Source organism: Oryzias latipes, chromosome 3 (genome assembly GCF_053564925.1).
Source record: "Oryzias latipes strain Hd-rR chromosome 3, Olatipes_Hd-rR_3.1".
NCBI lineage: Eukaryota > Metazoa > Chordata > Actinopteri > Beloniformes > Adrianichthyidae > Oryzias > Oryzias latipes.
Genome location: NC_136239.1, coordinates 34,369,208 through 34,392,059, shown reverse-complemented (window position 1 = coordinate 34,392,059; position 22,852 = coordinate 34,369,208). Strand labels below are relative to the sequence as shown.

Genomic DNA, 22,852 nt, shown 5'->3' with positions numbered 1-22,852 from the left:
AGCTATGGCATGGCTTCCTCCTCCTCTTCGCTTCCTGGCATCAAGAAAAACACCTTTTCAAAGTTTCCCCGACTTCTAATAGGAACTCAAAGATGCAGACCAATTAAATGTGGTTACATATTTAAATTCAATGACTACAAAAGGTAAAGTCACAAGCAATAAAAAAAAGGTGTGGATTTTGACTGACTAACACAAATTAAAGCTTGTGTTTCTGTAGCAACTTCGGGGCTTAAAAAAGTTCCAATATTAACTTTTACATGTTTATATTTGTAGTAAATGCGTGCAAGTGACTTATGTGAAATAGTTTGTGCCATTGCATTTAAAGTGCTGCAAAGGCAATGTTCTGTTCCCTCATTTCACTGCTTTCAAACCCAATTACAATTTGTACCTCACTGCTAGGTACAAGATCACTGAATATTCTATTTAATTGTTATTTATTCAATGATAATGAGTATAAAAAACACACATCTACCTTTATTTTGCTCCTAAAATAGCCTTCAAGACAAACTATTTAGAAAAAAATGTATATACCGTATTTTCCGGAGTATACGTCGCCGTTTTTTTTATAGATTGGCCAGTGCTCCGACTAATACTCAGAAGCGACTTATAGGACTTATAGCGACAAATAGGCTAATATTTTTTATTATTTTCCCACTAACAACCACAGTTGGCCTTTAGCGGTAATTTCCCACTAACAACAGCTAGAGGGTACTGTAGGTGCATGTATCAGTATTTGCTGCTGACACCAACGCAGAAGACGAAGCGCTGTCCAAACCAAACATTGAGGGGAATCTGATTGTTCTCCTGAACGTTACGATGTTTTTCGTATTTGCATTGAGATGTTATTATTATTATTATCATTGTTTTTATTTTTTCTCTCCTTGGACTAATGCGGGACAGCAAGTCATCAAACTGGGTCACAGAGAGACGGAAGAACAGCTAAATACACCGTAGTTCAGATGCAACTCCTGCATTTTACAAGGTAATGATCACGTAAGAAAAAAAAAAAAAGACTGAACAATCTCATGAACCCAGAAATGGAGACGTGATTATCAATGTTTTTTTGGGGCACTTCAAAATAAATAAACGTTGGTTTCTCTTTCGGCTTTTCCCACCCGGGGTCGCCACAGCGAACGAGTCGCATGGTAAACTTGACAATGTTTTACGCCGGATGCCCTTCCTGACGCAACCCTCTCAAAGCCACCGGGCTTGGGACCGGCATAGAAGTAGAGAGGGGAACAGGGAGCAGCCCGGAGTTGAACCTGGGTTTCATGGATGGAAGGCACCACAAACCAGCACGAGCTAAACCGGCTCCCTTCAAAATAAATAAACGTAATCCCTCAATATCTTCCGTGCATTATAAAATATAAAGTCAAAGCCTCCATGTAGTGATGAGGCTAAAAAAGTCAGACAGCAGCTTCTCTCTGCACGATAGGAGCGTCTAGTTTATGAACACATTTATTTAAAAATAGATTTGACGCGCACCAAAAATAGGCAGCGGAGATGAATTTGACAAATGTATTGTGGGCCAGTTGAGCTCTACATGTTGATCCACTTCAACACCAACAAGATTCCAAGGTGTCAATAAAAGACAAAGTTGAATTAAATATATTTTTTTGCATCATCTGGGCAGTCAGGAGCATATATGTATCTTTTTTGATAAACACATTGCAACAGTAAGTACTCTGAGCTGAAGCCAAACCGCCAAAGGCAGGTGATGTTTTTGAATAACTAACTTATGTAAAATCTTGGTTTATACCTGTACCACACCACCAACCTAAGCCCTATTTGCTTCTGTGCTTCTTTCTTGTGTATTTATTTCATTATAGTTATTCTATCAGAATATTAACACATCCTGACCCAAAGGCTGTACCTCCAAAAAAGAAGAGAGAAATTTTGAGTAAACTCCTTGTAAAAACAGCTGATGAATCTTATTATTTATAAATTAAACTGTGCTGTTATCCATAACACATCAAGCTTTTTATTCTGTCTGAATAAAATAAAAAAAACATTGATCTGTACCTCAAACCTGTTTAGTTAGAGTATGTTAAGCAGAAGCTTGTGACTCCAGACAACATTTGTGGGAATTCAAAATCTCTAAGGGATGAACGACCGTATAATCAGTTACAAGCAAAACACGCTTTTTGCATTTAGAGGTGATGCAATCAATACTTCTTATTTGACCCGTGTGTGTGCTCACCTTACAGGAATCCAGTCTGTGCTGCGCAATGATGGAAATTTTTTCCACCATAGTCCGTAGTCGTGACTGCGTGGCGTGCGAGATGAACGTCACCGCCTCCACGGGAACGTCTGTCACTCCAAACTTCTTAGCTGTAAGCGAAATGCACACACAAACACTCAATCACTAAAAAAGTATAAACTGATCAAGTAAGCAGACATGATGCTACTGTTAGTAACTGAAAATTGTAGCAGTATGGTCAAGGAAATTGTGCATTTTGGTCATGTTTATGAGGAAAACATTGAAAAACTAGGCAGAAGGAGTGTCTCAAGAAAGTAAGTATATTAGGCCAATTTACAGACAGTACCATAAATAGTTAAGGGTTAAAAACCAAGCATGTATGTGTTTCTCACAAAATATGCTATATTAATGTTTTTTGTTTTTTTTTGCTATTGCCACTTCTGTGTATTTGTGCAGGTTTCCGCATCTTATCATCTATTTCTGTCAATAAAATTACTCTCATCATTGTATTTTGATCCAACTACACTGAAAAAACTGGTTCTTAAGAAAGTAAGGTCCTATTTGCTGTCATTCAAGAATAATAATCTTATTAGGAAAAGTTTCCAATAGCAAAATAATCGTGGTCACAGAAGAGGTGACTGGAATTTATTTTAATCATTTTTGATAGGACAATTTTTGTTACCCAGTTGACAGATTACTTTGCTTATTTAAAGACAATGTTTCAAGTTTTAAGAATTTTTGTTTTTGCAGTATAGTTTTAAGAGACTTTTCTCCACTGCGGGTCCCTTTTTAGATTTTTTGGGGGGAAAAAAAATCTTTTTGCAAAACAGCTACATCAGGAGAAGAGACTTTGTTGCAGTTTCTGGAAGACTTTTGTTTGTGTTTATCCCTCCTGTAATCAAGAACTACATGACATATAAACAAACAAAACGTGGGTGAGAAAAATTATGAAACAGCATGGTCATGCCATTCCTCATTGTGGATACGATGGTACCAATTTATTTACCGTATATACATTTCATGTTTCCCTTAAGGGGAAATTCATTTTCTGCTTTGGAGCTATTCTGATCCAACAGGAGCAGTGTTCATCTCCAGGTAACAGTCCCAGGGAGCAACTGAGGGTTGCAAGTCTTTCTCAAAGGTTTTTAATGAACTAGTTATACTGGTGCTCGGAATTCCTTTTTAGCTTGTCCTGTCCAACAGCTGAGCAAACAGAGGAGATCTGAAGGCCTTTTTCTGTTGGACATGTTTCACTGTTACAACATGGGGTTCTAGATCTTCTGGCACACAAGGTGTTTATTTGAATAAACCCCTGTTGTCATTTAGAATAAACTTTATTTGTGTTGATTATATTTGTGAGCGTTTTTTTGTTGGACCGAACAGAAAAGAAGGAGAGGAAAGAAGATGGAGGGATGTTAGAGAGAGGGGGGATAGGAGGGTGATTATAAAAGGGGGGGGGAATCATAAAGCCTCATGTTAGCAACAAGCAACAAGTTGCTGGAAGTTTATAATCATAACTGTTAGATGTAGATGTGTAATAAAAAGGGGCGGGGCCCATCCACACACACACACAAATGCTACAAACATACCTGTTGGCTCCAAAAAACTTCACACGTAAACATGTCAACATGTACACAATACAACTACCGTTCACACATGCATACTTATGCATTCAGACTAACACACGTAAAACGGCAGCAATGGTAGCCAGGACCCCAGCAGATAGAGGAAAACCGAAAATGTTGCTAACCCTAAAAACTAAGACTAAAGGACAGTTTTTGAAAAAGATTTCTGCTATGGAATTATCCTGGATTAGCGTGTCCTCACAGATATAAAATTCTGAGTGTTAAAAATGTGTTTCATCCATTCTTCCCAACTAATTCTCCCCTTGAAGTGATCCCATGAGTCACAGTCATAGTTTCGAACCAGTTGATGGTTTAACCCCTTCAATCTAACCCTTGATGCTACGTGGCAAGCAGGGGGGCGTTGGGTCCCATTTTTAGAGACCTTGTTTGACCCGACTGTTAATTTAAATCCATAATCTTCTGGTCTCAGGGCAAATAATCATTTAGTAAGTGCGTGGGTCTAACAGTAAAGTAAATTCAAACTTCTTTATTTTTATTTATAGATTTTCATTTCATTTGTGTGCATTAATTTTGTATGTCAACCTTAAATGTGGTAAAAACAAATTCAAAACAAGAGGTTTGATATTTTTAAGAGTATGATTGATATTTTGAACCCCTGGAGATTCTATATTTCTGTTTTTTAACAACTATTTTGTTCAAACATCTACATTTGTTGAACAGTTTGTTGATTGACAGAAGCTCACAACTTTATTTTTCCTCATCTAAATGCCATTTTTTGTTTGGGAAACTAAAATCAATGTGCCCGTCCCACTTTAGGCTTAATTTTCTCCATTCAGAATCCACATCAGAGATTATCCATCCAGTGTTATATATCTATGCCTGAAATTCCTAAATAACCTGTGCTTTGAAACGTAATGCAACACCAAGACCTAAGCCTGCTGATACTTTTTTCCTTCCAAAATATTACAGAAATGTATTTATGTAAACCGTTTTTGGGAGAAAAATATTAGAATATGTTTAGTCCCTCACACTACCTTATTGCAGAACTTGGGTGAAACTTTGACTACGTTTAAGGCCATATTTTTGGTGACTTCACTTTTTTTACATGTGCGCATGTATGTGTGTGTGGGCCTGCAAGGTACAAAAAAGAACTATCATTACTTTGAGGTGCCTTTCTAGAGAACTCCAGCTGAGTCTGTGTTCTAGTTCCTGAGATGGGTGGGTGGATTTCTGCTTCACAACTTTGCAGTTCCCTTCAAGCTCAAGGACAAGCCTGGAGAGTAATGAAGGGAAGGAGGAGAGAGGCTTGGGAGTTAAGCTGGTCACAAGTGTTTGTTTTCAGGGGCTGTTTGTGAAAGTGGAAGACAAAGGACGCCCAAAGACTTGAAGAACAGACAAAGCCAGAAAAGGGTGTTGGAAATTAGGAAAAGAATGAAAAAGTAATGGCAGCCATGATGTTATGGAAACAATGGCAGGTCAAAAAAGGTCAAAGAGAAGTTTTAGTGCTAAATCATGAAGCAGTGTGACGTCTAAACAGTGCTTCTATAGAGAAGAGAGAAGGCCAAGCTCCCCTGATTGAGTGGAGCTGGCAGGCCAGGAGAGCCTCCCTCGGACCGCTGTCAGCTGCGAGTGTGGAGAGGCCAATCACTGACACAACAAAGCTGCACAAATGCCACTTCCCCAGCAGGGGGCACCCTAGCCTCCTGCCCTGCACCAAGCTGTGTGCTCCCTTAAGGAAAGATTTATATTTTTAAACAACCCCCTTACCCCAAGGTGACAGGATAACAACCATGCTAAGAGTCCATGTAACACAACATGACCTGCAGGCCTCCATGCTACACTAAAGATACTTTAATTGAGATGAAACAAGATGGGGGCACTCGGTTCCCCATCTCAAGAAATTACATTGTGTGTGTGTGTGTTGTTGTTGTTGTTTTTTTGTTCTTTTTGATCCAATGAACAGGAGATGCTGGGAAACACTTTTACTTTGAGAAATTTGTAATACGTTTCCACAGTAAACTAGAAACTTTTATGAAGGCTGGCTGTTGGTCGCAAGCGGAAACAACAAAAACACAATCCCTCCCATGATTTTGAGGACAAAAAAAACAAGATATCTCCACCTGCATCCATGGGCGCATGCAACACAGTGTATCAGAGTGTCAAGATCCACCGAGAAGACAAAAGCAAAACTTCACTGCTAACTTAGATTCCCTTTAAACTCGGTTCCTTCAGTCCAGAGGACAATCTGACAGCCAGCCTTCAAAAGACAAACCTATTAAGTATTTATGCGTGTGCCTGAGGTCCAGTAAGTTCAGACAGCCACTGAAGAATTTATTAAAGGAGGTGAAGGAATTGTTAAGAGGCTCACATTTAAACCAAGGCCAAACAAAGAAGCTACAGTCTAAGTCACAGAAAAAAAAATAATGAAAGGAGTCCATCATGACAGAATCAATGCAGAAAAAACATTCTTCACACACAAACACTCCAACAACACAACTTCAGCTTCGGAGCCTTTGAGTGCAGCTTTAAAACTAGAGAGTTAATAGCTCAGAGATGCATTCCACAGAGCATGCGGTAGCCATGTCTCACCAGTTTCCAGGATTCGTCGGTGCAGCAGGCCTGGATGGAGGAAAGCCTCGTCTTTACAGGAGCGGATCTGAGTTCCCACCAGCTCCGAGTTGGTCGCCAGTATTCGCGCACTCTCTTCGTTCAGATTTACCCCGGCCATGGAAGCCACGTCGTTGATGTCATCATCATCTCTGAAACAAGAACAAGGTTTAAACTCAGTTACAAATGGTAATTTGCATATACTAATTTCTACCTTGCTTTATGCTCAAAGTGCTTTACAGTCCCATTCACTCATGCACACACACACATTCACACACTGATGCCGGCTCAGAATACTCATGCTGACCTATAACCACCAGGAGAAATCTGGGGTTCAGTGTCTTGTCCAGGGACAATCAAGAAAAATAAGTTTATAGCAAAAAAACAACTTCTGTCACTTGCTTTTATCAATACTTCATTGGGATTCTTGACATCAAAGACACAAAGAAAGGAAATCATGAAACAGGAGAGTATTTAAAATTATCCATTACTGTATTGATCTTCTCTCTTCTGCCAAAGTCAAGATGTTGTGAAAAGTGTGTTTCACCCATGCATCCATCCGTCCATCCATCCATTCATCCGTCCATCCATCCGTCCATCCATCCACTAAACCAGCTGTTTTCTCATTCAGGGATGGTGGAGCCCATCCAGCTGCTGATATATAATAATAATGCTGCCCTCACAGTACTGGATCCAATTTTTAGGCCTCATCTTTCCATAGTTACAAGTACAGATGCCATTCATAGAGTAGTACAGAAGGGATCTATTAAACACAACAGGAATGAAACCAAGCAGATAAGTGTCACAAACATTTCTTGAAAACATTAGATATTCCTAATGGGTGCTTCAGATGCCTCAGTATTATCTGAGGAAATGACATCATTTTTTTCTGTGAGACCTGCTTCCTGCTTCAGTTTGGAACAGAGAAACACTTTCTACTTCAAACTTAACTTTTGATAAAACAATTTCTGAGGCATGGTTTAGGTGACCCAGAGTTTGTTATGAATGTAATCAGTGTCAACTTGTATTTGATCAAATCATTTTTTTTGGATGCGTCTTTGGCCTCATGTTTTTTTTGTGTTTGGTTTTTTTTTGTTATGCATCATATTTTATCATCTTTTGTTTGGGTTTTCTTTTACAGAGTTTTAAAGGCTAGTCATAACTGCAAAATAATGTCAGTTAAAGTATGAATTTGAAAAGAAGAGTAAAACTCCTTTAAAGAAGCTTTGCTTGGTAATATTCTCACTGTTCTGGTGAACATGGAGGTTGCGTTTCCTTAAAATCATTGGGATTTCTTACAGGTGTAAAGTTGGCTTCATAAAGTCGGAAGTCGTTTTATTTTATCCCAGATTATTATTTTTACTACACATAACTGACCTGACTGTCGCAAAGAACTTCCATTTAAGGGAGCAATTATAAGTTGTCTAACTAACATGGATTGGAAGAAAAGATTTAGAATTTAAATACCAAATTTGTTGATAAGTGTCTATAGGACCAGACTAAAATTAAAAAAAAATTAAAAAGTTCTAGGTGGGTTTAACCAAAAGAAAAACATCAACTACAAAGAACACAGTTTTCTATGTTCATAAAACAGCTGTAGGAGCAGAGCTTATGTGTCTTTGTTGTTGTTATTTTGTGTTTACATGAGTGCAGAATGAGGCCGTGACTTTAATCCAGGCTTCTGGGAGCCGAGGCACACACAGTCAGCCAGATCTACCCCGTTGAGGCCCTACTGCTCCTCGGTGCGGCCACAGAGAGCCGATATGAAACTTGACACCACAGCAGGAGGTTGACAAAGACAATTAGAGAAGCTGCCTGAACCTTGTATACCTCTATATTCTCTTTTCTCTGTTTCTTTCCACCAGAACTCTAATTAAACCTTCATATGTAGAAAGTATACAGGTAAAGGAAACAGTAATACATGTGTAGGACTACGCCATGTGCTTCACCTCAGGCTCTCACCAAGTCTGCAAAAATAACTCGACCTCCCTAAAAATCATCATATGTGTCAAAGAATACAAGCAATTAAGTTTCTTTACCCTCAGTTTAGCAATTCAGCACTTGGTGATAATTAGGAGTTTGAGCTTATTTTTTCACATCGAGCCAAAAGTATATTTAATTAAATTATAAACATGTAATTTAAAGACTCAAAATTAATCTGTGACCAAGCCAATTCAGAAAAATGGTTGTAAAAAATAACTGTATTTTCCCAAAATGTTTTGACAAATTGAACACTATACTTTTTATTTGACACAGTTAGAAGGCATGAAATAGTCGGCTACCGGCGTTAGCAAAAGCAACACAAAAAAGTAAAAGCTAAATGGAAAAACGCCTAAAAGCAACAAAAAAAGTAAATATAGAAAAAAAAAAATATATATATATATATTTGGACACGTGAAGTAAATAAATCCACAAATCAAAGGGCCAGTTTGGTGCAAACTAACTTTTTAGAGCTTTTAAGTGTATTATAATATTAATGCCTCATGAAAAACAACCCCAACGAAGTATTTTGATTCATTCACGCATTTCTCAGAGTTCCTCTATAACCCTTCGCGCTGAGCTTCAGCCACTCCCAACCCATAAAAAAAAACAAGCGAGTCCACATTTTGTGACATAACAAAGTGAGGAACAGCCCCTTCCAGGAGGAGTCTGCCTTGCCAGCACCGCCCCAAGGCTCAACACAAACACCCATTTTCTCCACATCGGCAAGACGCTTTTATTTTATATGTATTAAATGCACATCCATCTTTGCAAAAGTTCATAGTTGGTTTGTTTTCATGGGCGAGATGCAGACACGCTGCAGAGGCCGGCTCTAGGTTGACGTCATGAGATGGGCGGCACCAGAAAGAAGCGAAAGTCGGTGCCACAGAGATCGAGCCGTCTTACTCCGGGTAGGAAAATAAGCAACAAAAATAACTCGTGTTTGATTTTAAAAAATGTGTTTCTTTAGTGTCCCAAAGTATTGTCATCTACGTGGATATAGTTTACTCTAAAAGGCTTAAGAAAAGCATGATATAGGCCCTTGTTTCCCTTACATTCATTCTTTTTTTTTAATTTATGCTACTTTACTTGGATCTATATTCTTTTAATTTTGTGTTAGTAGATAAAAAGTGCAGTGAAAAATCCCTGTCCAAGATCCAAGAACGCTGCTGCTCTCTTTGTCTTCAGCAGTCAGGTTCCAGGGCTCTTTGGCATCACTGCACTTCAAATCAAATGAGAGCGCCATCGACAGGTCTGACATTAAAAGGAGGGGATGAAATATGAAATGCAAAACATTCCTGGCTGTGCCTGTGCACTAATAAAGCAAAGATGTAATTAGCTTGCACAGGAGCTAAAGAGCGGCCTCTCAGTTATTGGTTTGGGCCGCCTTGGGGGACACGGAGCCGGGGGCCACATGAATACATATGCATGTCGTTTCCATATCAAGTCCTGTTTCAGCGAGGGCATGCCATGGGTGCTTTGAGGACTGCACCTGCCCTTTAGATGGTTTGTGTGTTGGGAGGAAAATAAATGTATGGCGCTAATGCTACCTTCTACATCCCCCAACTACCACCACCCCCGTCCACAGGCCTGTGGGTAGAGGTCTCGGTGTCCTGGCAGGGGGCCCTGATTGATTCCTGTGACTAACACCCGAGCCTTGCATGTTGCCGCTCCTGTGATGAGAGACGTGCACCGAGGTCCAAGAGCACACTGGATATTCAGGGTGTGCTGATGATCCTACTGGTGGCTGGAGAGGCTGAAGAGAAGCTGAGATGTTTGATGGGTGACTGCAAATAACTCACTCTGTTGGGTGTATACTTCACTGGTTAAATGAGCTGGAGGCTCTGAGAGGGATTCACAGAGATACACAGTTCTGAGAGACAACAATCTAATCCTATACCTTCCTTGTTTCTGAAACCCCTGCTTCAACTATTTTCAGTAACTTTAAAAAAGTCCCATTTTCTGATAATGGAGGACATATCTAAAGAAAACTAAGCTTAAAATTGCGTTACTGAGTTTTTATTTATTCAAATCGTTGAGAATTGGGAGCAGATGAAAGAATACCGCTTAAAAAAGAACTTACACTCTGTTGTGACGTAGAAAATACGCTCGGTGGGCCACAGGCTCCTTGTTCTGCTCTGCTCTGCATCGGGCAGAGGAAAGGGGGCGAGCTGCTCTGCACCAACAATCCTGCCCACAACTCAGAAGCAAATTTCTACGTCCTGCCACTCTGCAGAGACTATGTCCTAAAAAATGACACCGTTTTTTGTTTTTTGTTTTTGGCTAAAAACTGCAAAATAACAAGTAAAAGAGCACTGGGAATGCTTAACCCAGATCCATTTTTTCTCAAAAATAAAATGATGTGTATTTAACCACAAACCAAGTGGAGCAGGGAATCCATTCCTTATATTGTTCTTTTTCACTGATGTCACCATGGGTTCTTATTGGGTAAAATAGCTCAAATGATGATTGGAGTGGGTCTTTAAAGCAAAATGTGAGTTACATTTTACTCACCGCGACTTTGTTAGCAAAAATTGCACATGACATAGCAATTTTCAGAGCAACTAAGGATGTACCAGCAGATGCAAGATGAAAGAAAAATCCAACTGGCTGAATTGTTGTGAAAACCAAACCCTTTGCTCTGTTTTTTCCACATGTGTCTGTGTGAACTCTTCTTTGCAGCGATGCCAGTGTTTGTTTGTTGGTGTGTGTCCACCATGTAGCACAGGGTTGGATCAACAGGACTGAGGCTGAGCTCAGCGGTTGGCAGAGGGCTGAGGGCCTCGGTTGGTTTGCCAGTGATTACAGCGGATGTTGAGTGTTTACAGAGAGATCGGGGAGAGGGGAGGAGGAGGGCATCGAGACAGCTGCTTTCACTCTGTACAGTAAACCACACGCAAACACCAACACAAGCACTTACACAGAAGGCTGCCGCTGCATTGGAAACCCCACAAGCCCTGCAGTGAGAATGTGTGCGTCTGTGCTACAGCTGGCCCGCTGGGACCAGTGGTTTAGAGTGACAGCCACACACACATCAGTCCCAGACTGCAGCTGAACACAGCCGGCTGGGTGACTGACTGAGCAACGGCCAGATGATGACTTGTTGCATACAAGTTGCTTCATCCACAAGTTTTACTAATATAATCATAACTTTTTTTTAATTAAATAAACCTTTACTGACATAAATGTTATCGGAATTTTAAAATACTTTTGGAAAAGTATTTTATTTCTTTTTTTTTTATTTATTTATTGATATCTATCTATCCATGTTCTTCTACTCATCCGGGACTGGGTCGCGGGGGAAGCAGTCTAAGCAAAACTGCTCAGACTTCCCTCTCCCTGAGACGTTCAAGGCCAGTCAAGTCAAGAGACGTAGTCTCGTCAGCATGTCCTGGGTCTTCCCCAGAGCCACTACCCAGTGGGACTTGCCTGTAACACCTTCCCAGGAAGGCACCCAAACGAGCCAGGAGGCACACTACCTTTCTCAAGAGCCACTTGGCTGTGCTGACCGTCATCACCGCCACTTCACTCTTGGTCGCAAACCAACAGGACAACATCATCTCCAAAGAGCAAAGAGGAAGTCCTGTGGTCCCCAAACCAGACCCTCTGTGCCCCCTGGCTGTACCTAGAAATTCTGTCCTTAAAAATTATGAACACAACCGGCGATAAAGTGCTGTCCTGCCGGAGTCCAACAGATTATTATTTGTCTATCCAAAAAGAAAAAAAAAACTTTAAAATAAAAATTACTTTTACACTGCGTAAACCCAAAATCTCATCAAGTATTTTTGCCTAGTTTCTAGTTAAAAAACATTTTCACACTTGATATAAGACAAAACTACCTAGAAATCCTTTCAGTAAGATGTACTGACTTATTTTAAGACGATAAATCTAGACTACCTTGAGTCATTAGATCCTCAAGACATCTTATTTTAAGTAATATCTGAATCATAATTTACATTTAATTTAAATCAAATGTGTAATTCTAGTCTTATTTTGATTGCTCTCGTGATAAGGATAGACGTATTGTTGTAGCGCTTAAAACGGGATATTTTGGGGGAAAAGTATAAGCATGTATGCAGGTATATAAATGTGCCCACTTTAAAGATATAAAACAATTTTATTTTATCAATACACACTTATTTTACTATCCTATTTTCAATCATCAGAGTTACAGACTTCAATAACAGTATCAACAACTAATTTTAAGATTAAATCTTGTCTTAAAAGAGCAAGACATCACAATGTATTTGAAGACATATTATCAAGACAAATTCTACTAGTTCCAATGGCAGATCTTTTCACTTATAAGAAGAGAATTTTTTTTTTTTTTAATTTCTAATTTATTTTCCTTTAATTTGGATTAGGTAAAATCCCAGTTTAAGATCAACACTAACAACTTTTAAAATTAATATTGAGTAAGACTTCAGAACTGAAAAAATCTCGCCAACATTCAACTCAAATCTTAAGAAACACATTTTAAATGTTTGAGTTTTGAAGCTTTAGAAAGTTTAGCTGGATTCTGATATTGTCGGCATGGATTTTTTGGCAGGGAAGTTACAACAACTGAGAACATCACTTGTGCTCTTACGTTCATTGATGGACTGTTGCACCTTTGCTGCACATCAGCACTGTGTTTGACAGAAAAGAAATATAATCGTTGACTAAATATAACTATATATCCCGTAGACTTCTATTGAGAAATAAACAGCTATTACTCAGTCATTCTATTAGTCAAAATAACTATCCTTGCTTTGCTACCTTTTTGTTCTTGCTAATCCTAATTTTCTTTTCATTATCTTTTGTATGTTATCTAAGTAATAAACTGGCCAATCAGAGGCCTCAATAAAAGTAGGCGGTCTCACGTCGAACATTTGAAGTTTTTCATTGACAAATTCTCCCACACCCACTTTCAAGGGGTAAGGACTTCCAACAGGTTCACTCCTGATTGGGGAAATTGATTACCGTAGTAATGTTGACTCAGACCGAATCCGACCAATCACTGCTTACTGATGTCATCTGGCTCCAACATGGTGGCGTCCATGTAGCAAAAGAATAGCAACAGAATTGACTTCATTTCATTGGAGCCAAAGGTTTTCCATGGGTGATGTCACACTCACTTGGTCCAGTTCTCTTGTACAGTTAATGGGGATAATGGGGTCACAGTTGGTCTGAACAAGTTTGAGACAACAATAAAGGGAATCACTGAGCTGAGAACGCAAGTATGAGTTTTGCTGGAGCCTAAAACTGATCCTTTTGTGAAAAAGAGATCATCTCGTCACTCGTTTTACATGATTAAACCAACTTTTTAAATGTATTTTATTGAATTAAATAATTTCAACTGCTGTGTTTCTTCCAGTTTAGCAGCATTTCTTTATGCATTTCATGGTCATTTTTGTGTTTTTTAACACTAAATTGTATATGATGTGTGTGTGATGTGTCATTTTTGGAAAAGCACTTTGTATTGCAGATAATCTAAAGTGCTGCCCTAGAAATCCTTCTGACTGGATTCTACTTGTTGGGATGAATGATGTGGAGCTGTCCATTCCCTGTGACACAGTGACTATCATACGGTTGACCCTACCGCTTGTTCTTTAATATATCCTGTACATCACCTTCCTCCTCTAAAATGGAACAACGCAGTCAAAGAGGAGAAATAAGGAATTGGTGTAAAGACTATAGCCGTCTGTGATAACTTTAAATAAACTGAGCATTTATACCATTGTTCCAAAACCTTCAAGCATAGTTCAATGTGTCATAGCTGCAACTAAACAAACAGAAAATTCAATGTTTACTTTGTTTTTCTTAATTGTTCTTTCATTTCTGACTGATAAACATAATATAGACACTGTAAAACATAATAGAGCTTTATAATTGTTTTACCTTTATCTCAATTATATTGTTTCTATTCTTGTTGGAAAAGAAAATTGTTGTTAAAAAGTTATTAGAGTGCAGCCTGACAATGCGCCCACACACACACGCAGTGAACAGTCAGTCATGCTGCTTGTAATATGGCTCTGATTGTGTCACAGCAAAGAAACTGACATTTTGGAAACATAAGAGGCCTAACAGGATAATGTCCAGAAAATCAGGACTTCATGATGTTGTTTTGGTAACTTGATGTTTTTTTTTTTTTCGTTTTTTTCATTTGTGTCTATTTAAATAATTATTATATGTTCAACATGTCAAAATGTATGCAAGATAAAATATTGTCAGACTGGGGGTGGGAATTCAATTCTTCTACTACCCACTCCTTTGATAAGCACCTTATCACTTTGTGTATCATGTATATGCTATTATTTACTTATTTTATTTTCTGTTTGAAAAGAAAAAGCAATCAAATCGTGTGATTTTAGTTAAAGAAGGACGTTTAGAAAGTGCGTGCTAACCATCTACATTTCATCAAAAATAATTATTGCTTTCAGAGAGACGTTTGGAATTTCACTTTGTGTAGACACAACACAAACTCAGAGGCTGGAATGGCATTCAACAAGCTGAAAGGTTTTCTTTTGGGACGGTGGTGCAACATGTCATCCAGCTTATGTTAAATTCAGTTTGTTCGTTTGTGGCAGGTCCCTGTGATCACTGCAGGGGGGGAAAAGGTCGTCAGTCTGACAGCTTAATTACCAACGCTGCTAAAGATTTATCGGTTTATCAATCAGAGCCCCGGGCCCTCCCTCAGGAGACAGGGGCCATTACAATGAACCCACTGGCCCATGTGACCCAGGCTCATACTGCCAAAGCCCAGGCACATCAAGGCCGTCATAACCCTCCCATCTCTGTCGATATTTACATACATGAACACCATTAAAGCATTCTCAGATAAACATATGTGCACTCAAGCAGGGACACAGAAACACAAGCTACAATGCAAAGACACACACAAACACACTAGAATGTAAACGGTGCACAAACGCAAAGTAACAAGATGAACACAAAACATAGACCGCAAAGGCCAGCATGTGGGCGATGAACCTTTTATGTTCTGAGACAAAGGCCCCGCTGAAGCAGAGAGGAGACTGGAGAGAGCGCGAGCAAAGCTGCAGGCGAAACCCTGCATGTTTGACTCCACCAAAAGGTATTTTCAGAAACGCATCCAGAAATTCCAACCATCTGGACACAATTATCATTTTTCTAAATTAAGATTTTGCTCATTTGCAATCCTGCCAGTGAGTTGTGACACTGACACAAGGAGGGTGAGGGTGGGGGTGATCTATCGGTTGGCAGAGTGCTGCGGTGAGAAGGGCCACAGATCAACCAGACGGGCAAGAAGGCAGGCAGCCAGGTGGCCAGGCGGGCAACTGTATAAAGCACTCACAGGTTTAGCTAAGAGTGTAGCCTGTAGTCATGCATGGACTTCTTGGTAAAATGCTGCCCCCAAGTGGTTGCAGCTAAGAAGTGCGTGAGTTTTACAGCGAATCTCTTGACAGGAGGAGTTGTACCTGAAGGAGCCTCCCCCTGGGTCGTTGAGCTTGTTTTTCTGATTTCCACAGATCTGAGCAGGCAGGCCCATGGGACTTCTGCCTGTTTGGATGATGGCTCCTTTTCCCATTGCGCCTGTTGAGGAGAAGTCATATGAAACAAGGGGAAAGCGCTCAAGAATTAAAGAAAGAAGTGATGCTATCATTGAAATGTCCCCTTCCATCTGCATCAAATGCCTTCCTGTCGAACTACTACCTTCAGCTGTCTCTCTTATCCTCACAGGGATAGATGGGTGGGGGGCAGTGTCGCTCTCCCCAGGTTGGGTGCAGAGCGTTGCTCTGTCAATATCACTGCGCTTCACCGGCTCTCCTTGCACTCCTAAACCGCATCCCGCTCCGAGACACGTTTTCCAGAGAGGCACAAGGACTGCCAGAGTGAATTTAAACTTGATTTTAACAGGCATGTTCCTCGCCGAGAGGCACGGGAAAGTATTTTTAGAACTATCCCCGCATTCCAATTTATGGGCATAAAACAACCTACAGATCTTTTACCGCAGGCAATCTTCGGGAAGGGGGCAGATCAAATTTGTATGCACCTCCGATCACACACACACTCGGGCAAAAACGCGTACAGCTGCGTACACACAGCACCGGAGAGAACACAGCTCTCTTAGGGGAGCGTTCCACCCGGCTGGTGTCGGGGCGATGTTTGTGGGCTTCTGTGGGAAGCGCAGTTGTGAATCAGTGTGAGTAAGCAGCAGTGCAAATGTTTGGGAAGACTAAATAACCAAACGGGGAAAAGCACCTGTTCTCTCTAAGGCTCCTGTCTGTTTATGCATCTTCCAGACCACGGAGGGAACATTCACAGTGTGACTGATAGCAATCTAACGTTTAGCCTGTTTCAGTGCCTCTTCCAGCAAGGTTTGGTGTATTTTCTCTTCTATATTCAAACCTTTCATCCTATGTAGATGTTTATTTTTTTGCCAAATGTACCACCGCTTGGATTATCAGGACTGAGAAGCCCTGCAGACGTCTCACCTTGTGGTCTGATGGACTGTGTGAGCACCACGGGCATGCGGACCTGCCCACTGACGGCACCAACGCTTTTCACACCCTGAGGAGCAAAAAGCACAGAGAGGGAAAATTAAAAAGTATAAAATTGCACTCTTGACCAAACCAGATTTTTTTTTGCTTTTCTTTTTTTAGTGGAGTAAAAAAGAAAAAAATCCACAGTTCGCCATTGTTAGAGAGCAGAAAACTCTCTGGAGGTAACCTCTCTAAAAGCCACTTTAGCATGGTGCTTTAGCATAATTGCCTCTTTTATAAAGTGTGAGTAAATAAATAAGAATCGGCAGTCTTTGTGCGATATGGAAGCAGAATATTTGTAGGAGGGATGAACTCTTGCTGCACAGTTCGGAGAATGTGGAGGTCAAGGTGGATTTCGAAGCTACAGTGAATGACCTATATTTGCTTGCATTTGCAGATTGGAGAAAAGCAGTAAGAAGTCAAGACCTCTGTGAAATTGTAGTTTAGAGGGAACAGCAGTAGGAGGAAAAGAAAGGAAGGGGGGGCACTATTCTGGGCTATTAGAGTCACTTCCTTCCTTGCTAACAGCTACAGGCCGAGCCTTAGGCTCAGCCATCCATTCTAACCAGTTTGCTTCTTGCTGCATATTTTTTAGCCTTGTTTTCCATTTCCTGACACATGCTATATTACTGTTCAAGCTTCTGAAAACGACGGAGGCCATTTTTCCCAGAAATCCACTGCAGGGGCCTGAATGAGTGGGAGGTAAGGGGAGGCAAAAATACATTCATAACAGGCAGAGATAGCAACCACCTCTGGCCAGACGATGACACAGTTAACAATTTCAACAAAAAAAAATGTTCCTCAGGTATCTCAGGTAGGAAAAGCAAGGAATCATGGGCAGATGAGACAAAAAAAAGATCTCAAGTTCATATTGAAATCAAAGTTTACTTTAAAACGAATATATTTAGAGAAAAAGGCCAAATTGATGCAGAAAACTGTCTTTTAGGCAGAAAGTTTAAACATTAGTTCTTGTGTTTTATTTAAGTTTTGTTATTTATATTTAAAAATACGTTCATGGATGACCTATAGTCACTGCTAAACTCCCCATTTTAATGCCATTCTCAATGTCACAATTTGATTTACACAACAATCTGATCAAATTCAATTTTAAGTTTTTCAACTTTCATTTAATAACTCATTTGACTGATTAAGACTTTTTTTTTAAATCAAATTACTTGTATATTTCTAAGCCCACGCTTAAAGCCACTGGTGGAGTGAAGGAAGTTGGTGGGTCGACATGATAGAGAATAGATTGTGGATTGAAAATGTCCAAAGGTTGATGGTTATTTTATTGTCCTTTATAATAAATCGAATGTTAAACCTTTCCTAAAGCAGCGTGTAAACCTGTCAACACTAATTCCTGTTTAAGGTCGCTGTGTAATGTAAAACTGAGCCAAAACTGTTTGTCATTCCAACATAACCAGCAGTAAATCAGTAAACAATCAGGAAGTAATGCAAAAAGCTTAAAATTACCCATAATGCCTTTTACAACCAAAGCATGAACCAAATCAAGTTCGGACTTACTCAAACTGTTATTCCACAAAAAAAACTGCTATAAAAGTCAAATCAATCAATGATTTCTATTAATCAATACATTTTTTGTGTAAGTAAATAAGCCTAAATAATAATATAAAAGATGGACGAAAGAACAAAACTTTTTTTAATGCATTTACGACATCCTATGGTCTATTTAAGTCATGACTTAGATAATGGAAGAGTTATAAAGCATTAATTGACTTTTCATTGACCTTTGACCCCAGTATGCACCATATATACTTTCCTGAGAAAGTTTAAGGTTTGATCCAGAACCTTCACAGCTTGTGTTGACAAACAAAAACAAAAAAACCCAAATAACTTTCATTAAAAGCTGTGACATTGCAAGGCTTAAAGTCCCACTCCAATAATCTTTTGATCTATTTTCAAAGTGTTCCCAGTAATTTTTTAAATTATGGTTTTGCTTTTTTAGCCAAAAAAGAAAAAAAACGTTGTTTTCTAGGATGTAGTTTCTGCAAAGCGGCAGGATTTCATCCGATATTTGCCTCTGAGCTGTAGGCGTGACCATTGGCTTGAGTAAGCCTGCCCTCATTTTCCATCATCCCTTTGTTTACACGCTCTCCCACTACCTTACAGTCTCTCAAAACTCTCAACCTAACCGAGCACTATTGAAACTCTCCAGCCGTACATTTTTGAGCCAGATGCCAGCTTGGATGAGCAAAACAAAGATGGACACGGATCAAGTCTTTTACAAGTGGATGCATCGGAATGGAGCTGAGCAGGAAGCTTTTGTATTTTCTTCATCACATATAAGCTTTTTTTCAGACAACATTTTTTCATCTGCTCCTGATTCACAGTGATTTGAATGAAGAAATACTCAAATCTTCCATTTTAAACTGAATTTTCCTTATAAATGTCCTCCATCATCAGAAAAATGCCACGAGACCTTTAAAATCACCAAAACACTATTGTAATAGAAGTCTTTAAACAAAACATTTTCACTGCTGTAAGATCCTACAAAGGCCTGGATTTTTTTTGCCTAATTTATTTGCCATTTGCCATCATTTTGTAAAATTCTAAATGATTGTTTATTTTGGTGTTTTGCCTGAGACAGTGGTGGAGTGAAAGGGACTAGAGGGGCGTTTAGGATGTGGACCATGGCAACCACATTGCTTTGTAATTGACCTGGGGCTGACCTAGTTACCTTGTTTCACCCTTCAACGGTTAACATGTAGAGGGAGGGAGATGGTTGCAAGAGGAAAAGCTTAACAGACCGGGAAAGAGAGAAATCCAGAGTAAAAATAAATGGGGTTAAGAGAGAAAATGTAAAGAAAGAAAGACAATGCATACATGAAAGTTTGTATGTATCACGTATGTTTGTTCCCAGATGTGATGAGGAGACGCAGACATGGACAACCTCCCTCTTTAATGTGGTACAGATGTAAGGTGAGGTCATTGCAGCAGCAGACCCTGCAGCTCACCTGCCCTTGTCCCAGCACTATCAATGCAAAAGCTGCTCTCAACACCCCCCCCCCCCCCCCCCCCCCCCCCCCGGCACCATGAAAGCAGCCATCACAGAAACATGCCATTACATCATTACAGTGTTGACCACAGGGCTCACCAAGTACCCAAAACCAAGAGAGCCATCCAAACCAACAAGTGTGTTTTCAGATCCTCACAGAACCGGGCAACATCACCAATGCACCAAAAAAAAGAGGGTTTTGAGACACAGGTTTTCTTTAAAAGAAACACTGAAAGGAACAATAAAATCCTACATCCACAGTGTCTGAAATGGCTAAAAAGATGTTGTTTTTCCTCCCTCAAAAGCATACAGAGCAGGGTTTGAACCTTAAGGTGGCTGCACGAGTCATAAGGGAACTGCAAGACACACCTGCACCTCCCTTAAGATGCACCCGTCCCTCTTTACGACTCTCCACGGGCCAAAAACCCCAAAAGCCCGCAGCACCCGTACAGGTGTATGTGGCTTTGTTGTCATCTGACCCATTCCTCAGTTTGACCTATATGGTTAGTCTGATGTCAGTTTACTCTTGCAACATTGTGATTCTTTTAATTAGTATTACTGGGTGACTTGACACAAACCAACTATGAAGAATGCAGCCTTTTCTATTAATTCTGACCTTTGTGATGCAGTTGAATCACTTTCTGGTTTTAAAAACAAGAAGCATTAAGACATTTAAGTACAAACAATTAAGGTAGATGTTTTGGGAAGTATTACCAGATCACCCGAAGGAGGTCATCTGCTCTAAGAGCTTGTTTCTCAACGACTATGCTTACATTTGTAGGTTTTCATTAAGCGTGCCGCTCCCATTAAAGATACAATAAAGAGTGCTCAGGGAGTCCCATCCTACACTCAGCCTAATGTTGCATTTCACAATTTTCCTAAAAGTGATATCAGCCGCTTTGAAAACCTAACGGGTTTCCAAATTTCAAGAGCGGATGTTTTGAATTTAAAGCCACGAGGCATAATCTGTAAATTGTCTTTAATGTTACGTAGCACTTGAATCTGTACCTTCTGTGTTCAAATATGCAGCTGTGCCTTTTTATTCCTGAGGGAACTTACTTTCCTCTGTTGTATCTGTAAAACTCTTCGTTTTTGTTTTTCTAATTTAATAGATTGTGAATTTATGTTGACCTTATAAATAAAAAGGCTATCCCACTGCAAAATCACACTGATGGTCAAAAGCAAAATTAGCATTAAAACTAAAATATATTTACCAAATTAAAAGCTGAGCTGTAGGCTAATATAATCTTTCCCAAATCCTGTTTTGTAATGTCTAATAAACCTGTTTATCAACTGTGTTTTTTATTTTATTTTAATTCAGTAAATCTTCTAAAGGGGTCCTCAAACAGTTGTGCAAATTGTGAGTTTAAATCCAGTCAGACAGGAATAGCAGTCGGTAGATTACTGTTAACAGATGGAGAGCTGGAGTGGGAAGTCTTGTTTTGGTTTGATTTGAAACCAGAATTCAGAGCTGCAGTCGTCAACACTGTTCCCAGATTTGACCTGAAGTTGGGTGAATATGAGGGACAAAAAAGCCGGACTTTTTTGAATGATGTCAAGTGTGGCTGTTCAAAAGCTGAAGATATGACAACCACCCGCTAGTTTGAACGTTATTTTGATCCTTAAAGACTCCACCCCAATGAAAATAGTGTTCCTGGTGTCTTTAACATGTTCTTGTGGCATTTTCCTGTTGATGAAGGACATATATAACGAAAATTAAGCTTAAAAGTCATTTTTGTGTGTGTCTTTATTCAAATTGTTGTGAATCAGGAGCAGATGAAAAACTGCTGGTTGAAAATGATTGTTACGTAGTAAATACAGTGGACTGGCCACAAGCTCTCCAACAGAGAGGGAAAGTTGCACCAACAGTCCCGCCCAAAACTCAGAGGCGAATTTCTTGTGAACTACTGGTGCTCTGCAGAAACTATGTCCTAAAAACAACACAGGTTTTTGTATTTTGGCTAAAAACGTCATAATTATAATTAATTGACCACTGGGTATGATTTTAAAATAGAAAAAAGGATGATTAGAGTGGGACTGCAATACAAAATCCCAATATGAGATTTGTTAGATAGAGTGTTAGTGTATGTAGTTGTATGGTAAGGGTATTATTACCTAGTAAAGAAGTATTTCTAAAAACTTGAGTATTTGAACCAACCACAAACGAAGTAAAAAGTCTTGACCAAACTTAATTTTCAGGTTACCTCATTTGATTAGAAACTTTTATTTTTATAGCAACTTTCACAGATAAAATCACAGAGTTACAAAGTTTATTTTTAAAAGAAAAAGAAAAATCATTATTACAAAAATAAAAGCTGCAGACATAAAAGCATGAAAACCAAATAAATAAAAGAGATCTAATAAATACAAGATGACACTTTAACTTGATATTTTTTTATGTTTTTATAAAGGAAGTTTTTGTTTTCAAATTCTGAATTTATCAGTCATTTTGAGCATGTTTTTAGGAACTTCCTGTTTTTCTTTTACTTTTTGTTACATGTAACTATTTTTTATGACAAGTAATTTTTGTTGGGTACATTAGATCGGGTAAAAATTACCTGGCAAAAGTGATGGTGTAACTTTTTAAGGTGAAAGTGATCTAAGTTATTTTATACATAAAAACATAGTGATGAATGGACCCATACTGCGTTCTGACAGAACAGCTTCCTTTGGTTTGTTACTTAAAACTGTTCTCATTGATAAACTATAAGTTGTTGTTGATTCTTAGTGAGATTAAGAAAAACTTTAATAGATTATTATTGTTTGTGGAGATCTTTATCATTGTTAAGTATAGATGTCTTTTTTATAAACTTATTTAAATCTTAATTTCAGAAATGTGAGTCTTCCATCATATTGTGAGTGTTATGTACTGTAAATATGGAGTTCATCTATCTGCAAAGAAATTCAAATCATCCATTTATCCACTTTTCATTTAATGCAGAAGCTACAATAAGCACAC

General features: G+C 39.2%; 1 protein-coding gene across 5 annotated transcripts in view; it reads right to left on the bottom strand.

Annotated features, from left to right (window-relative positions):
* LOC101158931 (transcription initiation factor TFIID subunit 4) overlaps positions 1-22,852 on the bottom strand; it is a 90,339-nt gene that overhangs the window by 47,800 nt on the left and 19,687 nt on the right. For all 5 annotated transcript variants that reach the window (XR_013654923.1, XR_002289027.3, XR_013654924.1 and 2 more), the window contains 4 exons: positions 16,830-16,905; positions 15,813-15,927; positions 6,376-6,545; positions 2,201-2,331 (listed from right to left, as the gene is read on the bottom strand). Coding sequence is in view for 2 of the 5 variants with exons in the window: in XM_011493737.4 (XP_011492039.1) it covers positions 2,201-2,331; positions 6,376-6,545; positions 15,813-15,927; positions 16,830-16,905 (492 nt within the window). In the remaining 3 variants the exon portion in view is untranslated. The remainder of the gene's footprint in view (positions 1-2,200; positions 2,332-6,375; positions 6,546-15,812; positions 15,928-16,829; positions 16,906-22,852) is intronic.